This window comes from Clarias gariepinus, chromosome 3 (assembly GCF_024256425.1).
Source record: "Clarias gariepinus isolate MV-2021 ecotype Netherlands chromosome 3, CGAR_prim_01v2, whole genome shotgun sequence".
NCBI classification, from domain to species: domain Eukaryota; kingdom Metazoa; phylum Chordata; class Actinopteri; order Siluriformes; family Clariidae; genus Clarias; species Clarias gariepinus.
Genome location: NC_071102.1, coordinates 23112585 through 23132240, shown reverse-complemented (window position 1 = coordinate 23132240; position 19656 = coordinate 23112585). Strand labels below are relative to the sequence as shown.

Genomic DNA, 19656 nt, shown 5'->3' with positions numbered 1-19656 from the left:
CATATACTGTTTAAACTTACCAATTAGAATTTTAAGATATTTTCCCCCAGTTTACTTTCCTGCTTAAATGTGTGATAATACTGTACATTAAAATGTTTAGTAATTTGTCTTTTTATTTTTCTAACACTTAGAACCTGTCTGGCATTCCCATGCACGTATGTTAATTAAACAATCTTATAACTACAGTATATCTCTTTTTTTTTTTTTTTTTGGCAAACCCAAAAAAGTTGTGCACTTACCTTCTTGATTAAAAAAAAAATCCCTAGCACCGTTCTTTTTAAGTTGCTTGATTCAGGGCTGCACAACGCTAATGCATTATACAATTAATGCAAACACAAGCTGCTTGTTGGACGATGGCAAGAGAGACTGTTCATGCAAACAACATTAGCAAGTTACAATGCCCAAACTAAGCAATGAAAAAATATGAATTCAAAAGAAAATCATGAACCACACCAAGAACACAACACTAAAATGCAAAACAACATGAAAAAAAGGATAAAAAAAAGATAGAGCATACCACAAATTTACCATAAAAGAGTAACAAAGGGTGGACTCACAGATAGCAAACTTGTTGTTGTTGTCTTTGCCAGGAAATAATTTTACTCCTCTAGATTTAAAATCTACGGACCTTTTCACTAGTTCCAGAGGGGAGGGAAAAAAAAAACAAAAGAAACAAAACCATAAAAATCAGGTGAAACAGGTCATAAATTAATTCGTCAGCAATAAGGAAATAAAGTGTCATCAAGCTTATGAAAAGCCAAAAAAAAAGAAAGAAAAATTAAATAAAGAAAAAAAAAGAAGGAATTAAATTAACGAAACAGCAGTCAACTCCCCAAAGTGCCGTGTGAATGGAAATCAAAACGAAATTGTGCTGAAATAAAAAAGGGGAGGGAGAGAGAAGATTAATAAAGAAGCAGCAAGACAGGACTTCTGTTCATTTATCAACCTTGAAATTGATGGAGAGTTTGTATGCTCACATCATCTTATGGATCAGACATTGCCTCGGGTGTCTAAATGGTCTTCAGGGCCATAAGTCATCCGTCAAAGTTGTTCTACTGATTAAAAATACGACCAATTTTTTTTTTTTACTCATTCTGTCTCCATCTCTGTCTGTCTCCCTTTTACACAGAAACACACAGAGTTGTGAAGCAAGAATTTTTATTGTTGTAAGTGAGCCAGGAGATAAGCCCATCATCTCAGAGGTTACACAGAAGTCCCGTTAGAAATGTCAGGCATAATAATAATAATAATAATAATAATAATAATAATAATAATAATAATCAGAGTATCTGAAAACATTCACATTTTCAGAAATGCTTTCTCTTTAAGAAATGATGCATGTAATGAAATACATATCCCATACATAGAATGAGTGTATTTAACATAACTTGTGTACTGTAACCTGACATTTGTTGCAACACAACAAATGTCACCATAGTTTTAATGTAAACTCGAATGTGATGTGAACTCCAGCTGGGTGAAATGACTGTGCAGCAATAGCAGGAGGAAATTAAAGGACAGCAAAGGGACAAACATTCAAGTTAAAGCCTTTTAAAACTTACAACAACTTACACACATGTACTGTGTATGACCACATGGCTAACAATCACAATATCATAATAATCAAAATAGTATTCTGTTCAATCGATGAGTCTAAACCCAGGCTTATACACCATACATACAAACCCTGGACAACGTTTCTTGGGTTAAACTTCAATGTGGGTCCCTTAAACTGAATGGCACAAGACACAAGACAATAAGACTGTTTGCCTTGATTGTGTCTGTGCGAGTGAGAGGCGAATGAGAAAGAAGAAGAAGAAGAAGAAGAAGAAGAGAGAAGGCACCTATAAAGAACAAAAAGCAAAAGTACAAAAGGCGCAGTCACCCACACGTCTGAGCACACTCCTGTTTTATACGTTTAGTATTCACACATTCTACTGAAGATGTGCTTCTCAAACCAAGTGTACTACTTTTTATTTATTTATTTTGGAAAAAAAAAATGAAGACAGGAATAGGAAATCGGATGTTTGCCCACCCTTACATAATATACACTTGAAGATCATTCATTATGAAGCTAACAAATTAAGAAGCAATACACAGGAATGGGTTAAATCAGTGGCTTCACTGTTAATTGAAATGTATATCATATGATACTGTACATACTGTATAAATAAAACACACAAAAAAACAAACAAACTCACAAATACAAAAAATCCACCAGATTCTCACAACCACCACCAATACACTATTTAATTCGCTCCTGACCTTAGCTCACTTACCTTCACCTGCCTATTAAACTCTTTTTTCTCTGTTTACCATCAATTACCAGTTCATTCAGTTATCTAAGTGAGGTTCAGTTACTCCACTTGGCGTTGTTATTAGGGGCCCAAGCACTACAGTATGACATTGTACTGTATGTTGTCATCGTGTGTGAAGTTGTTGGTCTTTCGGCTGCTCCCGGCAAGGGGTCGCCACAGCGGAATATCCAGTCCGCACTACAACTTGGCACAGGTTTTACGCCGGATGCCCTTCCTGACGCAACCCTCCCATTTTATCCGGGGTTTGGGACCGGCACTGCATTCAGCGCCTGGGGGGTTTGGGCACTTGCTGAGAATCAAACCCAGGCTTTCCGCATGGCAGGTGAAACACCTACCACTGAGCCACCAGTGCCCACCCAAGGATTATTTTAAATTCTTTACCAAACCAAGCCAATGCGATCTCAAGACAGTGAGGATGCGAAATTGCGAAATCTCAAACCGGTCAGTCATGACGACTCATTAAACAAACGTATGCCGAAAAGTAGATAATAATAATAACAATAATAAAAATTTTAAAAAAATTGTGGGGGGGTTCCCCTGGCCCCTTTGGGCGTGGCTCGGTGCGTGGCTCTGCAGGTCCTCTGGAGGTGTGCATTGGTGTCTGGCACCAAGACGTTGGCAGCGAATCCTTGTGGGTTTAGGGGTGGGGCCTTTGGGTTGAGGGGTCAGATTGGTTTGTCGATTGGTTTAAATCTGGCGAGTTTGGACTCTGGGTATGCAGAAACTAAAGCTGTTATAAATAACTACATTTCTAATAACACTACACAGTGAGATACTCTAAGACACATCTGGATGTGTTTAAAACAATTAATGCTAGATATATTTTAGGCTAAACTGCTAAATATCAACGAGACATCTTAATTTACTGAGGATGCAATCCTACAGTATCTTTCTTAACATAGACTGGTGCTGAGCAGGTATTATGAACGGAATAAAAAATGATGACATACTGTGATGTATATAACTCTGTTACTCAAAATATACCACTAGAGAAAAAAAAAAAACATTATTCTAAGAAGTTTTGGCGTATTCTGTGCCACATGATGGTAAAACTGAATATATGATTTGTACTGTACTTCTGAAATAGAGTGAATACCTGAGTATAAGTTCATTATATTTCAACCCGTAGGACATTATCCTGTTAGAGCACTCAGAATGCATGAAGATCAACTCCAGTTATCTTCCTACAGCAGTGGGAGAGACTCTGGTTAAGCATAGTGGCTATAAAATCTCTTCTGAAAATGACTTACTTGAAAATGTATATAAATTCCTAACTGTAACAGTCGAGGTCTAAGAGGGATGAGACAGTCGTACCTACTGCATTACATTACATTACTTAACAATGGACAAAGCTTCTAATTTGCTTCCATTTTAACCAGTTTAAGAGGAATATTTAATTGGGAAAGTGCACTTAAAGCAGTCATGTAATGGTAAATACTTATTTATTTTAAATACCTATATAAGGTCTGGCTGTCAATCAACTCCACCTGTGCCAGTGAGTTACTGCTTTATAAACATCATGGAATAACTACTGTAATAAAAACACATTTATTATGGCACCAGTTTTCACCAACTATACACCAGCAAAACAATGTTTCAAGGGCTGCTTTGAGAGATTCTGAAATTGCTGATGTCCAAGGACTGTCATGTACAGTACAACAGTCTCTGTTTAATCAAAAAGAAAAAAATATGCAGTTTTGCGGGCCAGAGGGACCAGACTGGTTTAGAGAAGGCAATGGTAACCCTAATAGCTACTCATCGCAAAATGCACATATTGAACTTTAAGAAGGATGGGTTACAACAAAAGAAGACCACATCAGATTCTGTCCGACATGAATGTAAGGCTAGAATGGGCTGAAGCTCACTAAATTGCACAGGATTCCAGTACATGAAGCTCTGTGGTTGTTCTGATGAGTATTAGTTTGGTGTTCCTAATAAAATCTCTCTCTCTCTATCTCTCTTTTTCCCACCAAAATGGCTCGTAAGGTTAAACAATGCTGTTTTTAATTCATGACAAACCAGTAATTAGAAAATGGCAATTAATCAACCAAATTTAAACATTACAAAGCATCATTAATATTGAATTGATAGTACTGTAGTTTGATTCAATATAATCAACTGCCAAAAATGAATAATTATTCATTAATTAGAAAGTTCTTGCACACCCACTGATATCGATGCCTTTACGCGGAATAAAGATGAACACCTCAACCCATCATCCCCAATGCAAAAAGAAATGAAAATAAAATAAAATAAAATATCAAAATCTAACAGTGATGCTTAATTTTATTACAGCTCATCTATTTAATCCCCTTAAGGGTAGCACATTTCCATAAACAAATAAAGCAAACATTTCAGGATAGGCGTAAATAATACTAAATTAATTCATTTTAATAAAAAATGTAAATGTAAAAAAAAAAAGTACATTTTAATTTGATAATAGCGCACTCTATTTAAAAGTAAGCTGATAGTAGATGTTTGAGCCTGCAGCTGCACATATTTTTACACCAGCTAGAGAAAACCTGCCAAAGTTCATTGTCCAGATTTTAACACGCCAATCCATCGCAAAGGACACACACCCACATGGACTAGGATCAATTTGTGAAGGCAAAATTAACCTAATCTTTAAACTGTGGGAGGAAACCAGAGTACCCCGAGGAAACCCACCATGCACGGGAGGGAACATGCAAACTTTACACACACAGACTTCGAGATGGGAATCGAACCCTGACCCTAGAGGTGTGAGGCCACACTATAGTTATGCTAAATTGATAGAGTTTCTTTTAGTCTTTTACAACCTGGAGTTATTCTGCCTATTTTAGGCAGCTCTGGATGTGTGTGTCTATATATATACACACACACACAAACGTATATATATACTTAACTATATCCCTGTTTCTACATTGTCTCTAACAAACATATTACACACTTAATATTTAAGTCAGCACATTTAGTTGGATAAATTCCTTAGAATGACCTGCACTGTAATAAATAAATAAAAAGTATAATAAAAAATAATTATATTTATTTATGCTGGAGTGACAGCACTGTCAAGCAAACATCCTTTTTTATTATTATTGTTTTTTTTTTAATCATTATTATTTCTTTTTATACTTTGCACCTTTCTTGGGTTCATGTCCAACATGAGAACCTTAGATCATACATACAGTACATAGATTTCTCAGATATACTGTACAAATGTGGGAAGCTATAATGCAAAACTAACTGACATTAATGTTCAATTTACTAATAGTGTAGCTTGTTATGCAAACTGCGCTTGGGACCATCTATTATGTAAATGTGTGCTGCATAAGGTGTAAATCGCAGTTTAATCGCCGTTGTAAAATGGATGCAGTCGAGCATTAAACAGGAAAGAAAAAAAGTCTGATAATGAAGAGATAAATGTTTTAATAATGAAGACTGTAGTGTAAAAGAAAAAAATATATAATAATAATCATTCCAAGGGGTGTTAGTAGGGCTATCCAGGAATATGGGGTTTAGTAGGGATGATATAATAATATCCAATAGGTGTAAGGCATAGAGAATGAAATGAGGTGTATAGAATGTTTCTTCATTTAAAAAAGTTTCTGTTTAGAATTTCTTTGCTAGATATGAAATGACATTATGCACTTCCAGATGTGTCTGACATAAGTCGCCCAATGAACAAGATTACATATTATAACACACACTTCTTTTTCCCAAGATCCTAATCCTGTTTCACAGATAAGACACAAGCACATGTTTATTTAGCGATATTTTTTTGTTTATTTTGTGTGATGTCATTTGGTCGAAACACTGCATAAACATCTCTGAGCAACACTGATGTTAATGCGCAGCTGTTCCTGGAGGCAGGTGAACAGAATATTTATCCTGAATATGCAATAAGGCACAATTCCCATTTCTCCATTCCTTTTTTTTTCATACTAACTCCTCTGCTTTTTCGATCCACCCTCAAACGCATCACGGTTTTATATGTTAAGGGACGCACGCGCAAGCTTTGTCGAATAGAATGCGGCCTAATTATGCTGAAAATCGGCACAAGCTTCCAGAGGCAGATGTGCATCAGATGGTCTGATGGGGTATTTGAAAGTCTGTGTGCTGGGTTTAGCAATATCAAAGTAATTATAACATGCTCACTCACTCACTCACTCACTCATCGTCTATACTGATTTATCCTGTATACAGGGTCAAGAGGGGCCTGAAGCCTATCCCAGGAGACTTAGAGCACGAGGTTACACGAGGGTACATCCTGGACAGGGTGCCAATCCATTACATTCACACACTACAGGCAATTAAGGAACGGCATTAGTCTAATCTGCATGTTTTTTGGACTGTGGGAGGAAACCAGAATATCTAGAGGAAACTCTCCAAGCACAGGGAGAACATCAGGGAGGCAAACTCTATGCGGGAATCGAGCCAGGACCACAAAGGTGCAAGACGATACAGTAGGGCTAACCCTTAAGCCACCATTACAGCATTATAACATGCTGTACAAAAAAAAAAAAAAAAAAGACTCATATGGGCGGGTTACACTTTGAGAGTGTTATTTAAAATGCAGCCAATCAGCTAATCATTAAACAGGACACTTTAAATGAATCCGTAGGAAGAGGTGATAAATTGACAACGATCAATAAGACCATTAACGCTCTCAGGCTCGTGCTTCATTTAAAAGCTTCGGTAAAGTCAGTTCTAAGTGTATTCTTGGTTAGAAACCATGTGTGGTGCTTTGGAGGTAATGGCAGCTATTAGGCTGTTTTTTGCTTAACATGTAGTACAGAGAAATGAAGGCTTACTACAGTATATTTTTAAATTATAGGTGACGAGTGAACTGTGCTTTCTTATGGAAGGTGTTTGTTTCTGTTGTGCGAGGGTCTCTAACGCTGATACTGATTTCAGTGAGAATGGAAACAGTGGGTGGGGCTTCTGACCCCAAGACTGATGGGACATATTATATACTATGATAAATCATAGTTATTTATGCATTTATCAGGGCAGTAGTACTGTACAGATTAGTATTTAGGTTAAGGTATATTTACTGTATCTATTTTAATTCCCTGATCTAATAAAGACTTTATGTTTTTATTTGATATATAAAAAAAAAAAAAGAGGTCTGTAGTTATAGTCTAGGGTTTAAGTAGAACAGTATGTACAGTACAAAGCTAAAATAATTTGTACCATTATAAATACTAGACAGTGATGATTCCTGGAGAAATTGTCAAGTAGGAGCGACATATTTTAGCCAATATGGTTTGTATCATGCCTGTGATATACTGTAAGGGAATGTGTGTGTAAGTTGAGCGGGCGTGGCTCGGGCCACCCGCTATAGTCACCCCTCCACCTGCACACGAAACTCACAGATAGGAAGTGGGATCCCAAGTATCATGTGTGTATTTCAAAAAATTTGGTTCATATGAAGCTAGTTTCTCCAAAGTTGTTTTTTCAGCGTGTGTCTACTCTACAAACCCCATCGAGTGATACAGTATTTTTTTACTGCAGTGAATTCAGGGCCAAAGCTGAAGTGGTGATCTATTTTTGATCGACATGATTTGTAGTAAAGTGGAGTTTCTCGAGCCCTGCAACATGCTGTGTCTTGTTTTCCGATCGGACCAAAATCATGCGGGGTAAGAGTTACGGGATAAAGTGGTTCAGTGGTACTGAATCATAACTTGAAAATATGGCTTTTTTTTGGGAGGGTGGATTTATTTTTTCCATTTGGTTCCTTTGCGCATGGGAGACCCGGCCGAACGTTTCAATATCTAAGTTTCTTGGCGGCTGTGCAAAATTCAGGTCGACAGGGGTGCCTGGTCCCTGAGGTCCCTTGTAAAATATTCTAAAGTTTAACCAAGCAAACATTTAATTATTATTATTTTTTATTATAATTTGTTCAATTCTAAGAAACTTTTTAATTTAACCTCAGGGAATTCGATGGCACACTTACAGTAACATTAAGCCACCTGCTAAATTAATGTTAGGTACTCAATAAGTCATATCTGTTATATTTAATATATTTAAGACTGCCACAGTTGTCTCGCAACATTCTAAATATAGAGGCAATGCCGACTCTGTGAAAAGACCTTCACACCTTCTAACAGCTGCTAGCTACAATAATTCCTATTTCTAATAGGTAGAAACATAAGAAAATTGATGTCTATGATAACTAATTTTTATACATTAAGGGAGCGAGATTGGAGGTGACTTCCTGAGCATCTGCTGGAAAGAAAGTAATAATTAAACTCCATATTACAATTCACGACCTACAGCGAATAAAACAGACAGTAATGGACTCAAATAATTGCTGGTTTTTACAAACGTACGCGAACATTTAAGTAGAAATATTCCTGTTGCTTTGCTCTAAAACATGGAAATATATGATGAAGTTCTGAACAATTAATTACACTATTTAATAAATATACAGTATACAGGGTTTGTTTTCAGTTTAACAGGCAATTTCATTGATCTCTATGATTAAATGTTCTGGCTTAAATCAGACATAAAGCATGTAAAACTCAATCATGTGAGATTTATTTAAGGCTTTAATAAGGACATTAGCAATGTGCCGCATGTACTGATTCAACAAAGGAAAAAAAAAACCTTGAAGTACAAATAATAATAATAATAATAATAATAATATTATTATTAATAATTCAATCAGTGCTGTAACAGTGCTGGAAAGTGTAAAATTGGAGCTAGCAGGATATTTGTATATACTGTACAGTATACAGTACTGTGTTTGCCAGCTCAAATGTCAAATGTCATTATGTCCCAGCTTCAGGTATGAAAGGGGTCTGGCTACTATGGTAGACTGGCAAAGAAGAAAGAGAGAGAGAGAGAGAGAGAGAGAGAGAGAGAGAGAGAGAGAGAGAGAGAGAGAGGAGCAAAAGAGTCAGACATTCAACTAAAATTACCACCTTGCGATTCTACGTATGAGTCCGTGAAGTTGGAGTTTACAGTATGCACGTCATGCAAGTCTATTCAGAGTAAAGGTCTTCACTACATGCTTTTACAGTATACAGTATGTGCATTAAAAATGGCATTCATCAGCCGTACACTGTCTCATTTCAAACAATAATCATTTAAAATAAAAATTATTCATAATTATTTATAAATATTGATACTAAAATAAGTGTAAGCTTCTAGAAGCGTATGACCTGTAAAACTGTTGCTTAAATTAAAGCACTCCGTGCAAAATGAAACATTTTCCCCAAAATCACTAATAACAGTGGTTTTGTTTAAATACTCCAAATTAGACACACACATTGTGTTTTTATCTACGAAATCTACCTAATAATTATTGTTTATATATATACCAATGAAATTCCTGCACTACCTGAGGTTTTTTGATGATTTTTGGTAAAAGACTAAAAGGCAAAAAAATCTGTAGTGTCCGTAACCATGTCAAATTCATGTTGCAATATCTTAACAATTTTGCATTTCAGAATAATACACCTTTTTAGGTTTACGTCTTTCATGTGAAATCTATATTGGCTAAGTTTTATCTAAATGACAGTTAACATCAATGAAAGATTAGAATAAAACAGTTACGGCCACTACGTAAAAAGGCATGAAATTTTATTTAACAAATGAGTTTCTTTTAATTTGCTTAAAATATAAATGTGTATGTGTATTTGTAACATTCTGATCCTATCCTAAATTCACTTTTTCACCTAAGTAAGACACTTTTTAGAACCAGTACCATGTATTGGTACCTTGGATGACTGTATTTGGTTAGAGAGTATTTTTAAAATGGTGTACACAGGACTGATCGAGAGGTCTGTCATACTGCAAAGTGAAAATCACTTGGAACTCAATATCAGCAAAAGCAATGAGGTTGTGCTGCACTATGAGAGGGGAGAGAAGGAGGGCCTGTCATCTAGAGAGAGGAAATAAAAAAGGTTGGCTTGTGCAGGTACATTGGGGTCCAAATCAACAACTAACTGGAATGGAGTCACAACACTCAAGTCCTCTTCAGGATGGGACAGAGTGAACTGTTCCTTCAATGTGTGATCCTTCAATGTGTGCACCAGTCTCCTGTAAAAATTCCATTACCCTGCTGTACTCAGTGTTTTGTTCTTTGTGGTGGTGACATCAAGCCTTGGTGATCTCAAAAAGCTGTTACAGAATGTTAGGCTGATCAGGATGAAGGTGGACAGCGTGGAAGGCTCCTGCTACTCCTCAGTGAGGGACAGCAAGGTGACAAAAGTTTGAGAACACCCATAAGGTTGCGTGGGCAGGAGTTCATTGTCCTGCACAAGAGATACTGTATCACACTGACATGAAAGGGATTGACACGAGGTAACAGCATCTGTAGACCTCTGACCCAAAAAAATGTAATCAGTTCGTCCCCATTGCCAAGTTGACATTTGTACCAATTTTGAATAAATTGCCCCATGGTGTTTCTAGAAATATCGCTTGACCAAGAGTGGATGAACGAACCAGAGGTCAGTGACCTTTTCCTGTGACCTGAAAGTTCATACTTCAATTCATCCTAGAGTGGACATTTGTGGTGATTTTAAAGAAATGTCCTCAAGGCACTGCTGTTACAGTATATTGCATTCAGAAGACAGACGTCTAATTTTGGGGGTATATAATATATAATACACTACAGTTTATGGTCAAACACCTAACCATCATACCATCATGTTTTTTCTAAACATTCTATTGTCTCATCGTCTATACCACTTTATCCTGTCTATACGGTCTCTGGGGGCCTGGAGCCTTTCCCAGGAAACTTAGGACACCTTGGATGGGGTGCCGATCCATTACAGGGCACACACACACACAAACACACAAACACACGCTTACTTCAGGCAATTTGGGAACACCTATATGTCTTATCTCCATGTCTTTGGACTGTGGGAGGATTCCGTGCTTGATGAGAAAACCCACCACATGAACATGCAAACTCCATGCACACAGACCTAAGGCTGGAGTCAAACCCAGACCCTGGATATGCAAAGTGGCAGTGCTCACCAATCAGCCACTGTGCCACCCTGAACATTGTATTTCAGATTGATTGATTAATTGATTGGTTGATTTGTTTGTTTAACTCTTCTGGGAAGTCTTTCAAAAAGATTTTTTCGAGTAGTCCAACCGTGACCGTGACAAGAGCATTAGTGATTTCAGGCACCAATGTGTGAGAAGGCCTGGGGTGCATTTGTAGTTCCAATTCATCCTGAAGGTGTTCATTGGGGTTAAGGTCAGGGTTCTGTGTAGGACACTCGAGTTGTTCAACTTGCTTTCTGTCATGTTGGAGCATGTTTGGCATTATTAGTTCCTGTGGCGGGTAATTGTAATGCTACACACGGCAAAGGCGTCCTAGACTTTACTTAACTTTAAATTCATACCAACTTATGCTGCCAAATTTATTGGCAGCAGATTTGCCAGCAAGTCAATGCAAATTTACAGTAAAACCTGTAAATCATAATGCAAGTAATTTACTATAATAGATACAATCATTTCTTTTCAGTACTCTGCTGTATTAAATATTACCCCACTGTAAATATAAGCAATTTCACTACACTGGTATTTTGCCAGTAACAAACTATAAATGTCTAATATACAACTGTACTTAAACATTATTTACTGTAATTCTTATACAGTGCTCTTCTGCACCACATGCTAGGTAAAACATCATAAGGCTGCATTTACATAGATTCTTGATGGTTGGTGTGCATAAAAGTTATAACTTTTTTTTCTTAAACCTTTACTAGGACATTATGCAATTTGTTTGGTTTCATACCCGTGTTATTGCTTAAGAAGATGAAGTGTTCTCAACGACCCGCTGCAAGAAACATGAGCAAAATGACACAACTGTATGCATGTAACTGAATGTAGCTGAAGGACTATTATCCATTATTGAATAATAATATTTAAAGGAACAGTTTACCAGCAGGCCGCACAGTGGCTTAGTGGTTAGCACTGTCACCTGGGACCTACTGGGTCCGGGTTTGATTCCCACCTCAGGTCTGTGTACATGGGGTTTGCTTACTGGGTTTCCTCCTGGTGCTCCGGTTTTCTTCCACTGTCCAAAGACATGCATTGGCGTTCCCCAATTGCCTGTAACGTGTGTGTATATGTGTGATAAAGTGGTACAGATGATTAGTTGAGCTGTTGAGAAGAAGAGGTCATGTTGGTAAAGGCTCTTTAAGATGTTCACATCCATGATGCCACCGTCAACAGTTTAAGAGCAATTGAGCACCATGACATAACTATCTTCACTTTGTCTTGATTGACAGACAAAGTCATTCTGATGAAAAGTGGCAATAGGAAATTAAAGCCAACTTTGCACAAATTACCTTTTTAAAAAAAAAAAAAAAAAACAGCCTATGCTAATAATCTTCACTCTTGTGAAAATAATCATGGAGACACAATACTCCGGAATAATAAGCAGATTGTAATGCAGGATGAAAACTCAAATTTATTATTTCAAATTAAAGTGTGTTTAATTATTCCACAATTTCATGGTCATATTACACTGTCTGTCCGAAAAAAAAATATTGGCATTTGTAATTAAATAAGCAAGTACTTATGAGGCTTTGATTAAATAACTACTGCAGTGATTAATGAGTTTCAGCTGGGAACAATTCTTTTAAGCCTAAATGATGCAGTGAGTACTGTAGCTTCTCATTGTTTCTAATATGTGCTGTAAGATATATTATGCTCATGAATAAGATGTTACTGTATTTTAAAGGGATAAATTATTGTCAAGCAAAGAAAACAACTAAGGAGATTACTGGAACTGAATTAAGAACTGTCCAACACATACAGTATAAGGATAGTGCTGAACCGTCAAACACTTGGTGAAAATGGTGTTATATAGTGAAAGTAAAAGCATTTCTAAATGGTGTTATGTGATGAGAACTCACAGGATTAGAACTAAACATCTGTGTAGCCATTAGAAAACCCCTGGTTATTAAGGCTAATCTGAAAAAAGAAATGTCTTCAATTTGTAAGGCAGCATAAAGCGTGAACTTTGCAATGGAAAAGAGTCATGTGTCTGGGTTTTATTCTTGCCTTGGGGTCTGTGTGCATGGAGTTCTTGGGGTCTGTGTGCATGGAGTTTGCATGTTCATTCCATGCTTGGTGGGTTTCCTCTGGGTACTCCGGTTTCCTCACACAGTTCAAGTCATGCAGACTAAGTTAATTAGCGTACCCAAATTGCCAATTAACCCTAGACTGTGAATGCATGTGTGAATGTTGACCATGGGTCCCAGCCCGGGCGTAAATTGGGAATTTATACAGTACAATGGTCAACATTGGCCTCCATGGTCCCTAGTTAGATTACAGAGGTTCCTGGATGTATGGATGTATGGATGGAGCTCCTTACATATGGGTGGGATGGTCAGGTGTCAACAAGTTCTTGGCCATTTATGGTAGATTATAGTCAATAGTTATATATTGTAATAATTTATAATTTGATTTACAGAACTTGTAAGCCTTTTTTTTTTTGCATATTTACAGTTAACGCTCAAGCATACAGAATGATGCTTGAGCAAATAACTTAACATAAGTACATAAAAACATAAGTAATGACCAATCAAAGTAGTTTAGTTTTTTCAACATTATAATTTACTCAGCTAAAGAGAGTTAATACACTTAATTGTGTTTTTTAGAATCTCTTGAGAGGTGCAGAGTTTAATTCTCTGTAGCCCAAATTTGGTTTGTGGTCCAATACATTTTGCAATTTTTAAGGATATGCTGGTTAGGTCTGTTATAAGCTGTTTACCATGTTGCAGAATGGGCATAGTTACACAGTGGGATTGGTGATGCATTGGTGTCATTACAGTTTAGACCATACTACTTAGTATGTATTGTGTGGTTTGGGACACAGCCTTGAATTGTATCCGAATGTATGTATTAATCAGTACAACAAATGCTACAAGATGTTTTTCTCCAAGTATTTTTAGTACTTTTTTGCTTGCAAGAGCAAAATCTTACCGTATACCATACAGCTTTAAAATCTGCTTTATATAAAGAAGTTATCACACAAGGGGTAAGCAGAGATAACATACAGAAAGGGGTAAGCAGAGAATACAGTATCTGTGCTAATATGGCTTACAGTGAAAACAATACTCTGAAAATGAAGGTCTGTCCCCAGATATTTATGTAGTCAATGAATATGACTTTAGTACAGTGGTGGTACATACAGTATTAATGCAATACAGTATCCGGTCTACAGGAAGGTGTTTTAAAAAACTTATCATTATCCCCTGTTACACTAATCGTAACTTTTTTGCACTTTTACTCAAAAAAAAACAAAAAAAAAAAGAGAGTTGTGTCCAACTCTTCGTGACCTCTTTGTAGATGCTGTCAACGTTTTTTTTTTTTTTTTTTGTCCTTCTCCAGAAGACCATCTACAGACAATTTGGGAACACCAGTTAGCCTAATCTGCATGTCTTTGTACTGTGGGAGGAAACCGGAGTACCCGGAGGGAACCAACGGGGAGAGCATGCAAACTCCATGCATGCAGACCCGATGCGGGAATCGAATCCAGGACCTGGAGGTGCAAGGTGACAGTGCTAACCACTAAGCCACCATACTTACCTATACTTTTACCTATACTACTAATGCATTTGATAAAGCATTTATAAAAGTAATTATCCTGTTATATAAAAGCAATATAGTGCAACTATACTGTTTGCATCCTTTTGCTAATTTATTATCTTGCTTATATCGATCTTATTGCAAGTCCAAATGTACATTCCTCTGACTTGTAACTGCCTATCTTACATATTAGCTTTAGTGTGCTTATACTTAATCACTCACTCACTCATTCATTCTCTATACCACTTATCCTGTACAAGATCACGGGGGGCCTGGAGCCTAACCCAAGGCACTCGGGGCACAAAGCGGGGCACACACTGGACTGGGGTACAACCCCACACTCATTTAGACACTATGGACAATTTGGGAATGCCAATTAGCCTAATCTGCAGGTTTTTGGACTGTGGGAGGAAACCAGAATACCTGGAGAAAACCCACCAAGCCTGGGGAGAACATCCAAACTGATGGCGCACACCATGAACCATGCACACAGACCCCGAGGAGAGGAGATCATAATTCATAAAATCCATTGAATAATGACCATAAGGTAAGTAACTGGAAAATTTTCTGGGGTTTGTAAAATGCCAGTAGATCTGGCCAACGATATAGTCTGTTTCACCGGACCAAGTCGCATTTTTAATAAAACAGATAATCATAATTTTCTTGAAACAATTAGCCCAGGTCCCTTCACCAGACAGTGCATCATTATTATTTAAATGCTGATATGAATTTCTGCCATGAATACATTACGCATTAAGTACCACCTAATGACTCCATAATGCAGGAGAGTGCAATCATGCTATCAGTACTAAATTACACTACAGTACATCTATTAGGTATGAAACAACTTTTTAATTAATCTGAATCAGTCAATCATCTATTCTCGTGGGTCATCCTGATTAGAGAGTTTCTTTACACTAATTAAACTGTGCAATTCTGCAATTAATAAAAAAAAGAAGAAAAGAAAAAAAGAAAAAAAGAAAAAAGAAGGTGACTGGACACTGAACGGCTGCTTTTATAACTTCATTAAACTTTTAATTTAATGTCTGTGTGCTGAATCCCACTTTTAAAAGCAGTCGTTCGGTGTCCAATCAGCTCACCTTTTAAATTTCTTTTTTTTTTTTTATTATTATTTTGTTTTTAAAAACCTTCCAGATGTTAAAATCCCTTAACTGGAAATGTGGCTTTGATAACATCTCAACCAATGTCAAACCATACGTTGATAGAGCCCCAGCACTGCCAAGGTAATTCCTTGGACACGCTGTGAGGCTTTGACTGGACTTTTGGTGTGATTTCCACTAAAACCCTCCATACAGCATCATCAGCTTCCTCTTTGATCTCTATCAGTGCCACAGCTGTCTACGCTGAAATCTTTTCATGGATCATGAAGCATCCAAAACACTATCAGAACATAACAAGAAACCCTCTTCACTGCCTTCTTTAATGTTGGCATTGAAGATCAGTTAGACCGAGCATGTAAACTGTACAGTATCTGTTCTCCTGCCCTTTTCACATAATACAGTACAATCCAATCCCATGTACGCTCATCGGGAATGTCTGACATTACGCTTCTCTCTCATTATTATTTAATTGTGCAGCCAGGGAAGCTCTGGCCCCCAGGGGCATCAACTCTGGTCTCCACAAGACCTCTAGTGTGGGTGTGGTGTGGTGTCTGGCACCTGGACGTTAGAGGTGTTCCTTAGGGTGTTAAGATCTGGGGAATTTGGACACCAGAGCAACATCATTGAACTCTTTGCCTGCTAAGCTCCATGCGTGGCAGGCTGTGATGCTCCAAATGATCTGATACCGTTCTCTCAAGGCCAGCATTGACTTTTTTCAGCAATGTATGCTCCATCTGCTTTTCTGTAGGATCGGACCAGATGGGCTGGCCTTTGGTACCAGGCATAAATTAACCTGTTGTGTATAATTGATTGATATTCAAATGTTTATATAATTACCTCATGGTGATGATCGACACATTCACTTAATTGGATGTAAATTAAGCATCATTTAAATACTAGGCAAATTATTACCTGTCCTTATCTTGGTCTTGCAGTCATCTTCAAATCATATCAGACTCATGAATCATTTAATGCAATTATTATTACTAGTGGTGCTTGCAATGCAAAGCATCATTAGTATTATCTTGCAGACTTATTTTTTATTATTATTATTTTTTAAGTTCCTCTTCTGTACAAACTTTAGCATGTAACTAGTCCCGTACCATCTGTCATAGACCCATGAAAGATGTGTCAAATCGTGCAGCTTATACTGGAATGGGGTGCTGTGACTTTTCTAAGGGCTGTGTCAGAACACACCCCGCAAGGGGGTATAAGTTGTACCCCTGGGACATAAGAAGTGGCCAAATTTGCCCCAATGACCCATAATAGTGAAGGTACTCTCCTTAGAAACAGGAAGTGCTCACAGTTGCAGTAACTTTCATATGAACTTTGAACCTCAACTCAACTGTGGATCCCATTGTCATAAAGACATGAGGGTGGGCTGATTTTACTCAGGCAACCAATCAGTCTCTCAGAATCATTGTAAAGCTGTCAAGCCACGCCCTAGCAACCACTTTAGAGCACCTTAGCAACTGATCCCGTAGACTGTCGTTATAAAAGGCCCAGCAGCCCGAGTTTGGCCACGGCAAGCACCAATCACATTTTCTTAAAAATATACACTTGTCTCGTTATCATAATAATAATAATAATAATTATTATTATTATTATTATTACTACCATGCACTAGCGAATACAACAAAAGAGCATGGTCTGAAAAAAACTCAAAGTAAAGAAACAAGGAATTATTTAGCAGAGGTCACACCACACTTTAATCTAATCACTTGGTGCAATAGAAACATAATTACCTGGCTAGATACTGTAATCTCATCTATACATTCGTACGACACCAAGAACACCTTTTTTTTTCTTTCCGCTGACATGTGTTTCACTAGAGCGAAGAAAATTAAAACAATTACAATAGTATGTTCCGTCCACTGTTTCTGATTGGGGCAAATGTACAGTAGTAATGGTTCAATTTGTACATACTGTATACAGTAGTATATCACTCTCATTACTAAGCTTTTTATTATATGTTAATGGAAAAGCAAAGCTATTTAGAGGGGACAGTTTAAATAGGTTGTTATATAATGTACATGCCTGAGAGGTAATAAACACTAAGCTATGCAATAACAAACTAAAAAAAATCCTAATGTACTATATTACAGTGGAACTTCAGACAGCTTTAGGGATGGCGTAACACACTCGGACGAAAGCGTTATCTGCCCTGTCTGCTTGCATACGCCTTTAACGGGCTAGTGTGTTGCGATGATTGATGTCACACCCCGATTTGCTCTCCAGACTCCTGGGTACAAGACTGCTATGGCATCATTTGTAGATAGACGATGTAGAACTCGCAAATTGCTAATATTACATAATTATTATCATTATTATTATTATTGCACACCAAACCTTCATGCGCTTATACTGTACGCTGTTTACACCACCATTACATCACTTCGTGATTAAAGCGATTTCAGTGTAACCCCAAGCGTGACTGACATTTAGACGATTCGAACTAATGAGCAGATCAAAGATTCGAACTTTTTCTAATAAAATGCATGTCGAATTTTATGCCATGCATGTATTAGTACTAATGGAATTATACTTTAAGTATACGCTTTTGACACTTGCCATTATTTGACAGAGACATAATGGAGTCCGGTCAAGCTAATTACTTCCTCAGGCCAGGAGTAAATTTTATCTGAACATGCTCATACACTCTCCCCAAAGGACCAACGACTTGGTGCCAGGAGTGACTGCAAAAGGAACACTTCATTATCTGTGGCAGAGACTTCAGGCTGTAAAATAAAGCACTGAGTGGATGGGTGATGGGGGGGCACGAAAAGAAAGATAAAAATAACATATACAGTACATACAAACATCTCCATGATGATGACTGGAGGAAGGCTGACAAAGCCAGACGTTGCTGGAATCCCAACTTTATTTTCCTTCTATAGACTTCCTGAGTTGGGAGCCACAGGTAGTTAATGTCAATAAGAAAAGCACCGCCCAAAAACAGGACGAGAGTAGTTATGCCATTTCTTTAAGACATTTCAACAGACTAATTTGGATCAAGATAAACAACACGGCGCTTTGGACCTGCCGTTTTACATCATTATATTTCCGTTCATGAAATTCGTAAAGTCTGTACTGATTTCCCCTTGGGTAAACCAAGTCCCTATGAGATAAATAAAAAAACAACAACATTATTTTACACTAAGTCATAGCAGAAAAGAGTCTGAACACCAAACACAGATTAAGCTGCATTTTTATATTTACTATATATATATTAAAACTTGATCTTCAACATATTGCAGTATGTAAGGGTTGGCAAACACTTTCATATTCCACTCAGATCAATACTGTGGTCAGATCAATAAGCTGAATTTATGGTAAATATGTGCTTGATGTTGTTGTCACAAAGAATACACAAAGCCAGACACACACGAGACGATTATGTTTTTTTGATGACCTGCTGTAACTTAATAATTAAGCAGCATTTGATGAGCAAAGAAGAATCAAGAGACAGTTATTTCCAAAGAGTAAATTCATGTTGAATTATTGATTTAAAATTCAGTTGCATCCGCAAAGATACTACACTGTCTAATTTTCTTTTTTATTTATTCGCAAAAATTGAAAATATCTGTCTCTTACTGTTTTGAGTAACAGCGCATAAGTGGGCTAAATTGGGCAAAATTAAAAAAGGAACAAACGATAACAGGACAAGTAATAAT

At 37.2% G+C, this 19656-nt stretch overlaps 1 protein-coding gene across 1 annotated transcript in view; it reads right to left on the bottom strand.

The window, feature by feature from the left end:
• Window positions 1-19656, bottom strand: part of csmd3b (CUB and Sushi multiple domains 3b) — a 553034-nt gene that overhangs the window by 279588 nt on the left and 253790 nt on the right. The window contains exon 7 of the mRNA XM_053491539.1: window positions 558-635. Within this exon, the coding sequence (XP_053347514.1) occupies window positions 558-635 (78 nt within the window). The remainder of the gene's footprint in view (window positions 1-557; window positions 636-19656) is intronic.